Source organism: Stigmatopora nigra, chromosome 22, assembly GCF_051989575.1.
Source record: "Stigmatopora nigra isolate UIUO_SnigA chromosome 22, RoL_Snig_1.1, whole genome shotgun sequence".
Classification (NCBI taxonomy): domain Eukaryota; kingdom Metazoa; phylum Chordata; class Actinopteri; order Syngnathiformes; family Syngnathidae; genus Stigmatopora; species Stigmatopora nigra.
The window spans coordinates 5680795-5698485 of NC_135529.1; the positions used below are offsets into that span (position 1 = coordinate 5680795).

At 42.5% G+C, this 17691-nt stretch overlaps 1 protein-coding gene across 1 annotated transcript; it reads left to right on the plus strand.

Annotated features, from left to right (window-relative positions):
- The first annotated feature begins 306 nt into the window (after nt 1-306).
- On the plus strand, nt 307-17519 carry LOC144215681 (uncharacterized). Its single transcript, XM_077744762.1, has 5 exons — nt 307-1638; nt 7845-7952; nt 11263-11359; nt 11989-12292; nt 13766-17519. The coding sequence occupies exons 1-5, from the start codon at nt 904-906 to the stop codon at nt 15639-15641; spliced, it is 3120 nt and encodes a 1039-aa protein (XP_077600888.1). The 5' UTR covers nt 307-903; the 3' UTR covers nt 15642-17519.
- Nucleotides 17520-17691: the final 172 nt, after the last annotated feature.

Sequence of the window (17691 nt, forward strand, 5' to 3'; positions counted from 1 at the left end):
CCAAACAAACAAATAACAGATGAAATCACAGAAATGATCCACTCCAGGGCAGATTGCAAATCTAAGATCATTAACAAACTGAAAAGGACGTTGATGACATCAGCCTAAGATGTGGTTGAACAATCAATAACCCCATAGTAACTCTTTGTTCAGTTGATGAAGGCTTTTCATTTCCAAAGGAGCCAACTTTTGTCTTCTTTGACGAGCACGAGATCACAGCCAAAGTGTTCCAACGTCCATTTGATCTGATCCTCGTGTTCTTTTTTGTCCTCCAAGTATCAGTTAGAAGTTGACGCCAGTCTTTTACCGGTTGCCTGCCTGCGACGCGGCGATGACGGGGTTAACTAGTTCTCCTCCTCCTGCTCCTCCTCCTCCTCTTCCTCCTTCTTTCCCAGGCAGTTGATCCACATAATGGGATGTGCCACCACGTCGCTCCGCTGCTTTAAGCCCCGCGGCAGGTCAACATATTGAACGCAGGAGGCGGCGCGACATGGGCCGAGTCTCTTCGCGGCGGTTAGGAGGCGGTGAGGAGCCGGTGAGGAGCCGATGAGGAGGCTGCCTGCCGCTCGGAGCTCGTCAGACACGGCCACTCACGGCCGCGCGTGAATGTCAGCGAAACCGACAGATTCCGACAGGCTCCAGTGGCCGCGTCGACTCTTCCCAAGCCGAGATCGGAGCTCCGATCGCCGAGACCAGACCATCCGGACGGACCACGTCCCCGCTCGCCGCATCCCCGCTATGCCCGTGACAGCGACACAAAGACCGGCCTCCGTTCCCCGCAGCCGCACGCCACGCCGCGCCACTCCGGCGTGGGTGGGTCCACGCGTTTTGCAGATGAGGATTCTGAGCTCGATTGCGCAATGAGGAGATCTGGAAGCAAGTATTGATACATCCTCTGAAAATATGGCCGATCAGAGCAACATCCAATCCGCCGCTTCTAAGAGCATTCGGCCCTTTAAATCCAGCGAGGAGTACCTGTACGCCATGAAGGAGGACTTGGCGGAATGGCTGAACACCCTCTACGACCTGGAGCTGAGCGCGGACACCTTCATGGACGGCCTGGAGACGGGCTGCGCCCTGTGCCGGCACGCCAACAACGTCAATCGGGCCGCCCAGGACTTCCAGCTGGAGTACCCCGAGGCGGCTGGGTCCATGAAGCTTCCCCGCAAAGACGTGGTCTTCCAGTCCCGCAACGTCGCCGCCGGCTCCTTCTTGGCTCGGGATAACGTTTCCAATTTCATCGGCTGGTGTCGGCGGGAACTGTGGATCAAGGATGTGCTCATGTTCGAGACCAACGACCTGGTGGAGAGGTGTAATGAGAAGAACTTTGTCCTGTGCCTACTGGAGGTGGCTCGACGTGGCGCCAAGTTCGGCATGCTGGCCCCCATGCTCATTCAGCTGGAGGAAGAGATCGAAGAGGAGATCCGGGACCACCAGGTCGCCCTGCAGGTCGACCTCCAGGTTGACCTGCAGGTTGACCTGCAGGTTGACCCCGGGGAACCCGAGGTGCAGAGCGTGCCCGGCAGGTGCTTTGGGCGCAGTGACAGCAAACGCAGCGTGGAGGATGAAGCCGAGCCGGAGCCTTTTGTGTGGCCCCAGAAGAGAGTTTTATGCGACATGAGAAATTTGGATGAGCTGGTAAGTCATTTTAGGACAGCCATAGATCTGTAGAATGAGTCTCTTTATCATCTACATTCAACAAGGTTGAAAATTTAAGTTTAAACCCTTCATAGAGATGATCTTTTAACAAGCGAGTCTTCTCCACCGAGTGTAGTATAGATTTGTAATCATCTTAACAGAAACGTTAAATTGTCGTAATGAATTGAATTAGCCATGTCACTCCACTTCATCTTTAGTGCTACTGGCAATACATTCTGACTTGTCCAATCCGGTTTGCACATTTGTCTCTCACGAGTGGCTCATACCAACCAACAGGTTTGTTCTTTGAAAATTCCTACCTTATTCAAAATCAAGTTTCTACATGCAAAAGTAAGATGACTATAGTACACTAAATACTAATGCATTAAGACTCGAAAATTGTGCCTCTACTTACGAATATCTCTACTTACGCAATATTCAGGTTACAATCCAAGCAACATCATATCTAATTTTGCTGCGTCACGAAAAAAAATGTGGTACTATTTATCTGAAGACAAAACACATTGAGCGTTTACTCCTTGTCGAGGGCAGAATGGAAAAAAAGATCCAAAGGCTTAGAATTCCACTTACAGTAAAGCGGAACAAAATAATGTCTCCAGTTCCTGCTATTTTTACACTACAATTCTACTAAAGAAATAAGCATATGCAGTAGCAGTGTGTATTATGGTTAACCTCACATAAGAGTGATGTTGTCAACGTTTATTAGTGTCAAACATTAACTTCAAAGCCTTGGAGGTTGTCATCACCTCTGCTGTTGTGCGATTGTTTTGTTTGTTTGTTTTTTTGCGTTTGCCACCCACAAATTGAGAAGTTTGTCAGTTATTTCCCTACAGTTCATGTTGAGTATATTAGTTTGCTTTGGTTACATTTCCCTTTCTGCCACTGTGGTGAAACCTGCTGACCTTTTTCCATGGGCTCGTTCGTGAGATGTGCAAGGAACTCGTTAGAGGCGAAGCTAATGAGCGGGCAGACAACGCAGTAGTGCACAGGCTTTAGGGCGAAGTTGATGTTTGCGCATTAATGAGCTGAACAATGTGGCTCTTTGACACTGAAAAGATGACAGCACAGGGAAGAGAGTTTGAGAGTAGAAGGAGGGGTCTGGAGAATCATGCTTGTCACACAGCGGAGAGCAAAGCGCTTCTGACGTGGCTTCTGTGGACAGACTGTGTGAGTTTGTAGAGGAAGATGTGTCCAGACTATGTACACACTCATATGACTGTGGATTATACAACTCGGCCTTGAGGACAAAAGGTGTCTGTTTTTCAGACTTTGAGGGAATGTTGCACGAGTCTTTTTTTATAGTCTGCAGAAATCGTATAATATTTTGTTTTCACGGAACGGATGTTACCTTTTCAAGTCATTTGATTGTCATGTGACCCACAAACACGCAATATCAAGATAAGGAATAGAGGAAATGCTTAAATCGTTTATGTGTTCAAAAAGTACCGATTTGCAACACGCAAGCAAGCAAGACTTGCAAACAGTAAAATAAATGGCTGTCAAAATGAAGCCAGTGCTTCTAAATTGTGCAAACTGTTTGTCATTGGTGTTTACAATTTAGAGTAAACACCCTCCGCCTTATTTTCATGGGCACTGTAACTCTATATAGACAAAGGTTGGATAGATATGTTTTAATATTTGTCATAAATATGGGACAGTCGAAAAAAGTTTGCAGCTCGCTGTGCAAGTATATTTTACCAGTAAGTCATACATACTTAAAAGCCAATGACTGGCCTATCCCTAATAAAATACAAATAAAATATACTTTTCTAAAATAATATCAGGCCTCCTGCAAAAAGAGCAAAAATATGAGCGACCCTGTAGCCTACCGACTGCTTCCATATTTTGTCATTATACTACAACCAACAAATTATCTATTAGGCTTTTAATAAAGGAGTAAATCATGCAACAGGATAAACACATTTAACAACTCCCATACAAGGCACATTTGTCTGACTGAATTGGATGATGTGTATTTTTAGCTATTCGTTTACTCAACAATGGCTTTACAGAGCTCTCAGAGGCGATAATTTTGAAAACATTCTCTTTTCTCTAGTTATGTAAACTCTGTAAACGATAGTCTGTAAACACAGAACATGCCCATGCTTGCTTGCTAAGTGTTCAGTCTGCTGGACAAGCGCCGCTACGTCGAAATTAAAAATGGCAGCACACAGTGATGCTTTGTCAGTATGTGAAACACTTCAAAAGGGTCTTGTGGAAACAATCCTACTGTGCTTGTGGTCATTGCTGACCATACATTTGTTGTTTTGATTAGTATGTATTTATTTCTATTAAAAGGCCAGTCTGCCTTGGATTTAGTGTTCCATAATTACCCATTGCATTCAGTTATGCCTGTCAGAGATGGAGAGAAAGCAAATTGCAAGGCTTAATATTATATTGTTCCACAGCTGTTCTGGCAGACTGTATGGCTTCTCCACTCAGGCATGCCGACAGAGTTCCTGCATCATCCAGGATAGATAGCATTTCACTCCTTCTTTAATGACTTCCTTTTTGATTATATTACCTATTGATTTTTAATAATGCAGCATTCTTGACGGACTCATAAAGGCTCTGTCTGTTAATATTGGCAGTTGTTATGTATCAAATGATTGTTCATTCCTAGGGAGATGTAGGGATCAAATGGTATCACCTAAAAGCAAACAGATGACGCTGACCCTGCCGTTAAGTTTACCTAGCTTGTGCATGTCCGGTTTATTTTCCTGGTTCTTGAGCCATTGTTCTTTTTCGTCTATCACGCTGACGCCTTTGCCTCTTACTCACCCTATCAACATTGAGACTGTTTTGATCTTTACGTTGAGGAAGTAAACAAACAATCATTTCCTTCACCAGAGCTTGAGTCAGCGCTTCTGCGAAGGCATTAGAAAATGACTCACATCATTGAAATACTCGTAAAGACAATCTCCATATGGATGCATTTATTCAGATTCTTCCATGATTTACCACCAGTCTATATGTCTATATAGTGCTGATCCTCTGCTTGACGGGATTTATCATATCATCCCTAGAAAGGATTGTGACACTGATATATAGTCCATTTTACTATATGCATTTCAATATTGTACATATTACATACATACTACCATCTCTTACCTCCCCTGCAAGCTTTAACCATATACATTTGAAGAAAAAACACCATCTATATTTTCAAGCAGTTGTTATTTTTCTTGACTCGAGGCTTCTTACAGTAGTTCAATAGATTCCCAGGCCCCATCATGTGCTGGCCGTTAAAGCTAAGAATCCGTTCAGTATGTCTTGTGGTAAATGAATAGACTGCCACTGTGGACTGCCATAACTAAATGCTGTCATTTCCACCAAAGTCTTTGTTTTGGATGGAGGTCAGAGCAGAGGTCAGGTGAAAAAGAAGGAAAATATGGCTGCCTTTATGGATTTTCATTTAACATATGCTCCAGCTCATGCATTGAGGAAATAGAGAAACAAAATGCGTGGTAGACAAAAGGCGCTTGTGCCCGGAGTGACTTTACTGTACACTCGGCTAAACCTGCCAGCAATAGATGCAGTTCTGAGAGGGAAAAGCTACAGTAGAGAGCAAGAAAAGTAGGTCATTCCTGCCTTGCATTGGGTCACACGCTTTGCCGAGAGAGCGTAGCATCACTCACTGCGTCTGTCTATAATATTGTCACATGCTCTCCTGGCTTTAAGGTGTCACCCGTTTAAGGGTTCTTTCCCTGACGATTATACCAACATTTGCCTATGTCCTCCGGAGGACTGATTTAATTGCCCTTGCATCTCTTTTATGGCTTCTTATCCCACTGGTTCATGATATCAGCTGATTGTCCACATGACTAGAGTTTAATTACATATTTATCTGAGTGAGGCTCTGTGTGTGGTTATTTTCTGCACCTGCCTGCAGCATCTTCAAGTAGGTCTCAGGTGACTTCTGCATAGAATAGCACCATTGATTCCTATACTTTCTGTACATACTGTATCTAAAACATTCTTACTTGATAGAGACACCGTGTAAAATTACAAATTTTTGTAGTTAGCAATTTTCAATATCGCATACTCTTGTAAATAAGGTTATTTCCCCTTGAAAACATTGCATTTATGAACATTTAAAACATTGAAATGCCTACTCTAAATTCATGCGTTGGGAGTTTTTATCTTGATAATCTCCAGTTTCTCCAGTTCTATGGTTAAAGTTTGCTCATAATTATCTGGAAAACCTGTAAAGTGCTCATGTCCTTGCACGCAAACACACCTATGTTTGATTAAAGCACTAGGCTAAGTTCGATTGTTGACTCACAATCTTATTTGTTCGAAACTTTCCAAATACAAGACAGAGGGGCGCATTTGTAAAGCGAATGAGGAAAAGCATGCAAAATCTTGATCTTTTTCCCTCCCATTTCCCCTACTCGCCATCCCCAAGGGGAAGGCGCAGCCCTCAGTATCAGTCTATCTCTGCCACGAATGCGTCTTCGTGTATTTTCAAGTCAGGAAGGAGAGGCAGGAAGGCGTTTTGACTCACACTGTGCAGATTAGATTAGATTGCCCCTGTAATCCAAACCTGTCAGAGCAGTCTCTTCATAATAAAATGATAAGGTTGTCATTCTGTTTTTGCATTTAGACATTCCTTAGTTAAAATGGGAGGGGCATGTTGCAGAACGCTCGGTTTTTCTATCTTTTCTTTTTTTTGTTTCTTCTCTGAACATCTGCAGATTCCACTCCAAGCATCTCATGTGACCAGTATTCATTTATAATTCATCCATCGTTTTTTTCGCCGCCTTCGGGCGCCCTGTTCCCAATATATCCCGCCTGACCTTGTCTTTCTCCTCCCCCTCTATCAGCCCGTAGTGTGAAACGTTGTGTGTTGTCGATACGGCGACGGCTTGGGAAGTGCACACATTTCATTTTAAGAGGAAAACACTCAAACGCCAGGGGTTTCAGCCTTTGGAATAAAATATGTGATGTGACCTCACGCTGCTGAACAGCTGAGAAGAGGCGAGAAGGAAAAAAAATATGGCAAACTCAACCTCTCTAAAGAGAAGGCCTTATGTGTGTATATGTGTGTGTGTGAGTGTTACCATGGAAATGGTTCCATTAACTCACACGCTGGGGTTTTTCCAAACAGGACTACTCACAAAATGAAAATCACAGTGACAGAGCAGACAGAAAGAAGGCAAGGCAGATACATATATATGAAAGCAGACAAAGCACAACAAGGTGAATCAGGCAGGTGGGTGTTGCCAGCTCACTGTGATTCTACCCTTTCAATTTTGCAAGAGACCCTTAAAACAACATAAGATTATCGCAATAGTACAAAATCCTCACCATACAAAGGATAGGCCGCATGTGGTATATATTTATATATCATAATCTCATCTGCTTGCAATAATTGTGAACAGATTGGGATTCAATAAAGATTGGTTTTACCCAGATGCCATTAAACATGAACCCATAAATCCCCAAAAGATCTAAGTGGTAAACTCTTAGTATTTAAATTTGACTCTGCTTTCCTCACATGACCTTACTAATCAAATGACTTTTTTTTCTTAGTTGTGATGATAACATAATTAATCTCTAGTTAATAACCTCATTGTAGAATTTTCCTTTTTATTGCCTTGCTTTATGTTGTCATGGCCAACACGATCCGGCACACTCGTGTGAGACAGATGCCAAGAACAACAAATGAGTTGACCAATCCTACAAGAGCCGAGAGCAGATCTCACTCCGCCCTGCAGTCTTGTCTGACTCCACTTGCCTAATAAGCAGCCTCAACCACAGCAAGGGCGCTGGCTCATGATCTCAATTCAAAATCCAGCTGGCGGCGCTGGCCTGCTGACATCATCATCATCACCACCCCCCTCTGCTCTCAAGCTTGATGATGCCATGATCAGAAACAATGTCACTCAGTACAGACTGTATTTATCAGGATGTCTGTGTGAATTGATTTTAACGCAGGAGGAAAATAAATGTGACATTCATTGTACCTCTTGGGAAATTATGTATAATTGTAGGCTTGCAAATGACGCACAGTCCACACACATAACTACATAAGACAGACTTATTGTCCTGCTCTCCCAGAAAAGGGCAACATTGCTTGTATACTGTTCATATGACTAAGTATGACCTCATATTGAGTTCACAGGAAGAGCTGGCCACAGAGTTCCTTTCTGACATGTCTCATGTGCTTTGTTTCATCTCAGGTCCGTGAGATTCTGGGCCGCTGTTCCTGTCCAGCTCAGTTTCCCATGATCAAGGTGTCCGAAGGAAAGTACAAAGTGGGAGACTCCAGTGCGTTGATCTTCATAAGGGTACGTCCATCGACCTCTCTCCGCCTCACGCATAATTATACCTAGCCGGTAATTATATGTGGCTTTAAATGGAACAGTTGTGTCTCCAGGAATATTTAATCCCTTTAAATCCTTCATACTTAAACAACTTGAATTCAGCGATTACACTCTTATTGCATACAGTGTACAATTAGGGAATATGATGTAATCAGATGCTTTTATAATGTAGTTTACTTTTATTACTGTTCTTTTGAGGAGGCCCACTGTTGTCGCATCAAACCATATGGCGGTAAAAAAACATGCTGTAGGTTAGTGAAATAACAGAGGGCTGTCTCAGCATGTTAAAAGCTGAGCTATTTTTTTATGTCACTGTCAAAAAAGGTAACAGTCGTACAGTGGGACCGCTGATGTCAAACACGACCTTCCACGTCAGTCTCTGATTCGGTTAAATTCAAGTCAATTTACAATAGGTAACAATGCAAAATGTGATTAATCTCCATGGAACATTTAACCATTGGACTACAATGCATAAAGACAACATAATTTGTTCACATGTAGTACTTACATAAGTTGGGCAGTCATATGCCGCTTGTTTTATAGGCTATTTACACCAAAAGACACATGCTTCATATGCCTGTAAAAATCTACTAAAAAACGCAGAGTTCAAAACCAAGGAAAAAAGTAGTGGGCGTTTATGATGTTTATGGTAATTATTCAGGGCAATTTTGTCAAACTAAAACCAAATGATGATGACAAGGACAGTCATTTTACACAGGAATAAAACATTTATTTTCCTGCGTTAACTTTTATTTTTGTAAAGCATTTGTCTGGCCCATGTTTAGAAAAGGCACTTTTCTAGTGCATGCCCAGAAATGCACTTTTTCCCCATTGAGGGGACACAAATAGAGCTTTTGGTCATTTCCTGCTTTGGCCTTTATCGCGGTTGGATTTTGTGCAAACAACAATGCTCGTCTCAGTTTCTGATTAAGAGTTGCCACTATACCCGCATCGAACCTCACAGGACTGGGGGGTTGGGGGGCTGGATTGCTTCATGGGCAGTATTGATTCAGTCTCGCTTACCGAAATGGTGCCCTTTGTTGGATTAATGGCTCTTTGGATAGTGCAAAATGTGCTCATTTATACTGTACACCACTTTCAGTGACAATAAACAATTCCCTCAGTGGCTCCACATACGTAATAGTGGAAATATAAATGTAAAAAAAAAAAAAAACTGTGACGTTGTCTTCAAAGAAGGAATTAAAATGTGCAATATATTTGTTTAAGCACGTGTAAATTTCACAAAGAGGAATATTCTAAAATGACTGTTTAGTGCTTTGTTGGGTTTTGTGCAAATCTGTGTGTGCTGATCTGTCATTCTGGTAGCGAGCATTTCCCTTGTCAGATTGGTTCTCTTCACCCTGTCTCCGCCCTCTTGTGGTTCCTCACTGAGGATGGCAGTGATTATGCATATGCCCGAGCACCCATACAAGTGTAGCCAACACGCCTCTTTTATTCTGTTGAGGAGAGGAAACAGCAACCGCTTTATATGCCTGAAAAAAAAGTATTCAGCGGCTTAAGCTTTTCAAGGGTGTTGAGGCTAAACAAGGCCATGAAACAGATAAAGCAAATGGGCAATTGATCCCTTTTAGACACAGGGGTAGTTCATAATCTTTCTTTTCCTTGAGGGAGGCCGCTTTTACTGGGAAGTGATGTGTTCAGTCCTGAATATAGGATTCCAGTAACAAAACGAGAGGAAAATCGCTCCAAAACGTGCATTTATTGAGATGTTGTTGCCATAGAAACAGCTTTAGCAGCTGAGCCAGCAATTGTAAGTAGAACATCCTCCCTGAGCATCTCATCACCCGGCTTTTGAGGTCTGGAAATGAATACATGATATTCATTTATAATGTAGTATTATAAAGTTGGTTTTAAATAGCTACAAGACAAAGATAAAATACTGTGTTGTTGAATAATACAATAGTTTTAAAAAAATATTTTGTATAATGAGACTCGGTATATCTAGCCTTTGTATTGTGAATGAAATCATGCAAAAGAAATTAAAAGAGAGTATGGTGTAAATTTTAAATTGTTTTTGGTTGTTTGGAGTACTTTATTTGCTAGGTAATTATATCCCATTGTGTTATGTTCCCTCTGGAATTATTGTTTTAGAAAAAAAACAATGATCATACATACCTAAATATGATTTACAATTCGACAATGGTAGACATTGAATCAATAAAGTGTATTTAGTGATGCAGTCAGAGTGGAAGTGCTTCTGTTCTGCATCTGTAATTAGCCATACTCCAGCGTCTTGGGCACCAAAGAGATAAATAAAACATGTACCATACTAGACTATGCATCAAAATGTATGGAAGTACTTCAACTTGGCAATACCAGACAACCAGTGATGCTGTCACCAGCCTGAAGTCAGGTCACTGGGAGTAAGCAGTTTATGCTCTGATAGAGATAAGCAGATCAGCTGTTTTGACGCATCATCATGCAGGAGGGGAGCAGAGCGAGCCAGATCAACTGGATTGACGGCACACGTATTAGAGAAGGTGGGGTCAGGCGGAGGTGCGCGTCCCTTCTCCGTGGCCTCTTCCTGACCACCATTTGGCACTGGGTGATTCGTTGCGAAGCGCCGAAAATAAGTTTGGTACCAAGTTTAAGAGAAGTACATTCGTGACTTGGCCTCAGTGACCTAGGTACAACCTTTCAACACATGTGGCTGGCAGCACCTATTACACAACGCAAGGCGGGGTGGGCTGTGTGTCACATCAGGCAGACTCTGCCGCATCAGTGTGGACAGCTTCTGCCTGGAGGGAGTAAGGCGCTTTGCTCCCATCTTGTTGACGTGTGCTCATCATAAAGTTGAGGAGAGTCAGAAGTGACATCGTATCTTCACACTCACACTCTGTTAGGGACCACCATTTCCACCTTTCAGCTACCTGTTCGTTTTTCGATGAACTAAAGTCGCAGAGAAGTCACCATGCTACAGTTGACATCTTTTTACATTCCAGCCCAACTTCATAACAAATGTGTGCAAACTGCCAGAATATCACTTCTTCTTTTTTTTAAATTGTGAGTCGGCATGGTGTTGAACGACCCTCTTATGGCAGCAGCTGGTTATGATGGAGGAGAAAGGCGGGAGGGTGAAACAGGGGGGCATCTAGGTGTTATGTAACGTCTAAGGCAAGCTGTCCCACTTGTAGAATTTGCTTGACTGCTGACTATTGTGCTGCATTACACTAACAACATTCAGTCATTTTAGTTATATATGGATGGCTTTGTGATTGTCTACTGAAACCTTGTTTTGTGCCCTCTATTTTAGGTTCTTCGTACTCATGTGATGGTGCGCGTAGGAGGGGGCTGGGACACGTTGGAACACTATTTGGACAAGCATGACCCATGTCGTTGTGCTGCCTTTGGTAAGGTTTCCTTTTGCCTGTTAGTTTCATTTACAGATGGCAACTTTGTAGTTGGAAATTGGGGTACAAAAATGAACTGCAATATTTTGCTTCTTCAAACAAGGTGTGGACACTGGGAAAGTCCAAATGAAATGAATTCATGCCTAACATTTAGCAAACTGGACACTCCTTTCTCATTTTGACCTCTGACTAATTGGATGTTAGACAAGTAATGAACTCATTCATCCAGGTTTATCATGGAAAAAGTGCTGTGAGTCCTTTTACAGCTATCTTCTAGTACCTAGTTTTAATATTGCATTCATGTCTCAGAGTTCTGAAGCGTCCCAAAAAGTTTCATAAGTCATGATGTCATTATTTTGGAAAGATGATGCAAGCCGCAATTACAGATCGTCAGTATTGAAGGAGAAGGCAAGACTTAATAGATGGTTTGGTAATATAGGGCTCTCAAGCCATATTTGGCTCTTGATGAGAGCATCTGCCTCCCTGCAGACTCTGAAATTTTAGGCCGGCTCACCTGACATTAAAGACCTGTGATGAAAAACTTTTGTCTTTAACTTTAGTTAGTAACTATTTAGTTGTCTTTCATGTATTTATTTAATGAAAACCATGGTTACCTGTCACCCTTACAGCCCATCGATACCACCAGGCCAAAGCCAGTGGTCAAAGTCAGGGAGGACAGAGTAAGTCTTCAAGCGCCCATTCATCCCGCTCCACAAGTCCTGGTCCCCACTGGCGAAATGAAGGCATGGCACCATATAAACCACCTGCAGACAGACGCTCGTTGGAGCCCTCCTCCACACCTTGTGCCTCTTCCACTCCCACAAGGCCAAGCCACCCTCAGAACCCCTCCAGCACGATGGAAACTGAACCTCGTACAAGTCTTCCACAGCCCCTTAGAGACCGCTCGGAAGCTCGACCGTTGAACCCTCTGCGGTGAGTGAGTGTGTTTAGTATGTATGAGATGAGGGATATTATGGTATATAAGTGAAAGCGCTCAAACCATTTTCCTGGCGGGTCAGAGAGAGAAATAGAATCCAACATATGCACAACATGTGCAAATGCCAGGAAACAGATTAGATTAGGTCATCAGATTTATCTAATCTCAGGTGACATTGCCTCGATAAATCTGCTTTACAAAACACTCTCTAGCACCATTTAGTGGGGAAAATTTAACACAAAACTCGTCTTATTTTAACACCTATATGCATTTTGTTTACTTAAGTAGAAACAAAAAATAAGGGCATCCTTGATTTGAACCAAAAAAAGGGTTTGATCGGATTTGCATTTTTGTGATTGAATAGTGGTGACAAAGCCAGATTAGCAGCATTGTCCTGTCTGTTGCTTGGAAAGGGTATTAGATTTAAATATTCTTTTCAATTTATATGTTCCTTACACATAAGAGTCAAAAGGGTGGGGATATTTTGGCATAAAGATCATGTTCTCTATTCTACGATGACATGGAATAGATGGATGTTAAGTCAAAAGCACTTTCAAGTCTAAGAGGGTGATGGATTCCAGACTAGAGAAATTTTAATCGGCCAACTATACCCCGACAAATGGTCAACGCTAATTTGGGAAGTAGGTCAGCAGGTGGGCTGGCTTTCTTCAAGCAATTACCATTCCAGGGCATAAATGAAAATCGTACAGATGATTAAATCGGTGTTTAAAACAGTCAATAATGAGTGACTTACAACAGATTCAAAACTGTTTCATCGCTGAGATACACAGACTCATAAATAAAAATAGAAAACATGTTGCTTGATTTTTTGTTGTTGTTGTCCATTTCTGATTCCAAATCACAATTCAGATGATAAATAGTATGGTACCTATAAATTCAGACACTTCTAGACAGCATGCATCAACTTTTACTCATATCCTCCTTTAAGTGAGCAATAAGAGCTCATTGTAAAGTCAGAGAAGACAGTCTCACCGGTGCAACGCAGTGGAACAGTGCCTAATTGTGAAATAGCAGTGCTTAGTTCTAATCCTCCCACTTGTTCTCATCCTGACGATAATCCCCCAGGCTGTCACAGCCCACTGTATTGAGAAACACTCAGCTTGGGTCAGTTAAAAAAAGTATCTATATTGTCAGTCAAGTTCAAATTCATCCTTTATTAATTTTCCCCCTAAGAAACACAATTTGTGATGTCTGACGTCTGGTTTTTTGCCATTTTTTTTAAATAGAGAAAAACGACCTCCGTTTTGGATTTCACACACAAAAATGTGTTACATTTTTCAGACTTCCATTGACTAAAATGTTGTTTAAAATCATTGCCTCGTATTATTATCTGAAAAGCTGATATGACAAAAAAGTTTCTATGCCAAATATGAGTCGTAACTACACCCTGGGAGAAGTATTATACGTGCCATTTGAAAATGGAATGACACTCTCCATTTTTGTTTCAGGACTCGAGATACAGCACTGCCAGTGACGAGACGTCTATCCGGAGACAGCGACTCTTCCACGGCGTCCTCCAAAGGGGGAGGAGGACGTCTCTCTCTGAGTGGAACATCCCACCGCTCCAGTGAAGAGGTGGTCCTTCTTGTCAATCGCAAGCAAGGCAAGCATGTGATCGAGAGACCTGGAGCTCAAAATACGCCGCGTAGCTCGTTGCCCCGTGCGCGCAGCCAATCTCGCGAGCGCTCGGTGCTAGCGTCGGCACTGAAAGCGAACCCGTCTCCAGGATCAGATGGAGTACGAAGCGCTCGAACAGAAAGGGGCAGATCCCTTTGTAACGAAGGTCCGAGAAGGCTCCACGCTCCTCGTTCGCACAGCCAGAGTAAAGTACCTAACCACACTCGGTCCATTGAAGCCATATCGGGGCTTGCCACCGGCCACCGGGATACTCAACCAGCAGAGAAACGAGAGGGACGAGAGGACCCTCGCAATAAACAAGTGCCCCCGTCGTCACCTAGGATAGGCGGCGTGCTGTCCAAGAGGCAGTCATCTTCGTGCACCAATTCACCCATTAAAGGAGTTCAAAACAACAAAGACAGTCCCATTAAGAAGACTATTAACACTCCCAGACCTCCTCGCTTACCCTCCACTGGTAAAGGGAGACTACTGCCCCCTGTCAACTCAGGAGGACGGAGGTCTCCTCATTCATCTCCCCGGAATTCCCACCATCACGCCGCCCACAGTCCTCGATTGTCCCAGGGCTCTCGGCCTAATGGGCGAGGCCTGTGTAGAACCTGGTCTGGTCTTGGCCGTCAAGACCCAGAAGAGGAAGGACAAAGTTGTGCCTTCCAAATGCTCCCAACGCTGGACCCGAAGAGAGAACAGGACCTGTATCGCAGCTTTGAGGCTGAGTATTTAGCCAACACGCAGCAAAGCAGAGGCGGCGTGGGTCGAGGAGTGGGCCAGCGTGCTGCTAGAACCCATTCGGTACCAATACTCACTGATCCCAATATCACAGATTCTGCTTATTCCTCCTCCAACTCCTCCTCTTCCTCTTTGAACGTGGGGGCAAAGATAGGAGTCCTGCCAGAACTCAGGGAGTCCAAAAGGGCCAACCCTTTCCACATTCCTTTAGAGGACCCCTTGAATTTGATTTACGGACAGAACTTTGCGCAAGGGGACGCAGAACACTGGAGAGAACATGGGGGCAATCTCAAAAAGCTCCCGGCCATCTCCAGCAATATGGAGACACGTGCTTCTTTTCCCGGGGACTCGAACAGACTGGTTATTCCCCAAACTGACCACTGTAAGAATATGAATGGAGACCACCGGAGCCAACAAGGTGATGGATGGGGTAACAACTCACTGGGAGATATTCCTCTAGAGACTCATCAGCCAAACGTACCATACGATGTACAAAATAGCAACGGTAGTGCGGACCTCCCACTCCTCGAGGCCGGTCCTTTACCCGTTCATCTGCCCTTATCCGAGGACTGCCCCTACCAAGACTCGTCCAGTGAAAACTCTTCAATGTGCTTCAGTCTAAGCGAGTCCCATTCTGAATCTCCCCCGCTGACCTCTCCCCTGGCCAATGGCGACACAGGCGGAGAAGTACTACATGGTAACAAAGAACAAAAAAAGATGAGCAGCGTACTGGTTTCCAAACACAAACTTGCAAGCCGAATGAAACCGCGTGCCGACAATGGTCCGGCAATGAACCTCTCGCGCATTCCTACACTGGTCAGCTTCAGAGAAGCAAAAGGTCAAGGGTCACCCTGCCACACCCCGCCGCTCTCCCCTCGGAATTCCCGCAGTCCCATTTGCAACAAGGATCACAACTTTCCCGGGAAGGCCGGGAGCCTAGACACCGAGGCTTGCATGTAGCACAGAACTGTAGGAACTACCAGGGCATGTTGCTCTTACTCTTGACTACTGTGTAAAAAATACTCTGGACTTTGGTGTTGACTGTTTTATTGCATGTCAGGTTGCTTTTATTTTGCACTCTAGCCAAATCATTTATTACCAAAGGAATGGCATTTGACATGGATTCTATGTTCATTTGTTTTTAGGTGTGTGTGGGGAACATTTTGCCAATTGTTATCTTTTTTTATTGGTTGATACAGAGCGACAGAGAGAGAATATTTGCTTCAATGTGCCCTGTTCATGGGGTATGGTAAAGTGCCAGGTTTAAAGCTGTAATTTTTTCCAAATACGCCACTACTATAACACGTTTGTCAGCTTTTATTGGCGCCCTCTTGTGGTATGCCTTGGCCTTGCAAGTAACAGACCTATAATTGTCTTCTTTGAGTCAATAGCTTCATATTTACAATTATATTAATCGGTTGGATTTTTTAATGCAGTACATTAATTTAATGAACACTTTTTGATAGTCATGTATGGGCCAATGAAGGTTACTTTGCTTTGTTGTCATTTTTCACTGACAAAAATGTGGAGTTTTCACCTCCAACCAAACTACTTAAGAACCCACACATGTACAGGTGTCAGTTGCTGAGTAAAGAATGAATGTGTAAATATAAATAAATGTGTAAATATGTAAGCAATGGATATAATGTACATTTTGGCTGTATACTGAATCCTGGGCTGCCTTAGCTATGCAACATTGGCAGGTGAAATGCCTTGACAGTTCCCTTTGCCTTAAAATATTTTTCACAGATTAGGTTCTGAATGTTTCTGTTAAAAAAATCACAACACTTTATTTTCTTTCCTAAATGCTTATTTCAATTGCAGCAATTGTATTAGAATGTTCAAATTTGCTTGGGATATTTCCTAATTTAGCTCATCATTGTCCACGATTTCAGTCATTTTGAAACCTTAGTAAGTATCATGGCAAAAGAAAACCTATCATAACAGCTTTCATAGTGGAGATGAACAGTTCACATGATAATATTTCCTTGTGTTATAAGATGCAAAGCATCTTTTAGCAATGAATGACTTCAGTTCTCAACATGAATAACAGAGTTTTATTGTAACTGGATATTAAGGTCTTATCTTCTTCAAATACTACAATCCTGCAAGAAATAACGCTTCTGACATGTGTTTAACTAGATTCCTGTATTAATTTACTTAATTCTATTAGGTAACGCAGGGGGAATTGTTGTGTCAGTGCAATCAAAGTTATGAAATGGTTCAATGAATGCTGATTTACACCTTTTTTCACCTTCTCTCTCTTTTAAATAGCATTCGTCTAAGGTGGCATTGCAGGGAATTCACACATTGGCTGGGCTTTAAAGGACTGTGCATATGTTTGTGTACATACGATATGAGTGGGGAGAGAGAGGGTTAATGTTGGACTTATTTATTTATTTATGAAGTGATGCCTCATTGGATGTGCATGGCATCTTTGGTCAAGGTACTGTAAATTAAATATGTCTTGAAGGAAAGACAACTCAACCCAATGTATAAAAAAAACTACATTTTTGCCTAAATTGATTTTTATTCCCCAAAATAATTTAAAGAGACATTTATGATTGATAGATAGTTAGACTTCAATGTTTTCATCCATGATTGGGCCGAGGTTGAACATTGAAAACAGAGACTTATTTACAAACACTAAAGTCAATTGGGTTATCAATGTTATCGAGTAAAATTAATATACAATTTTAAAAACTGTCTGCCCCATGCAGCAACATTTGAATGTTCAGAATTTCTCTCATGTTGATGTACAAAAATCTGCAATACTTTACTGTTTTTCAAAGCTGAAAATGCTGTTCTTGTAATAAACATTTTCCTTCTGAAGTTTAATATTGAACTGATTGGATTATTGCCATCCACGGTATTTCCTTTCCCTTACAAAGAGCATGGTTGTATTTATTTATTGTTCATGGCATTTTATGCACCAGTTAATTCATATGAATTCATACTTTATTCTCTTTATTCATTTTGATAACTTTGGTGTTGTGAAACATCATTTTTG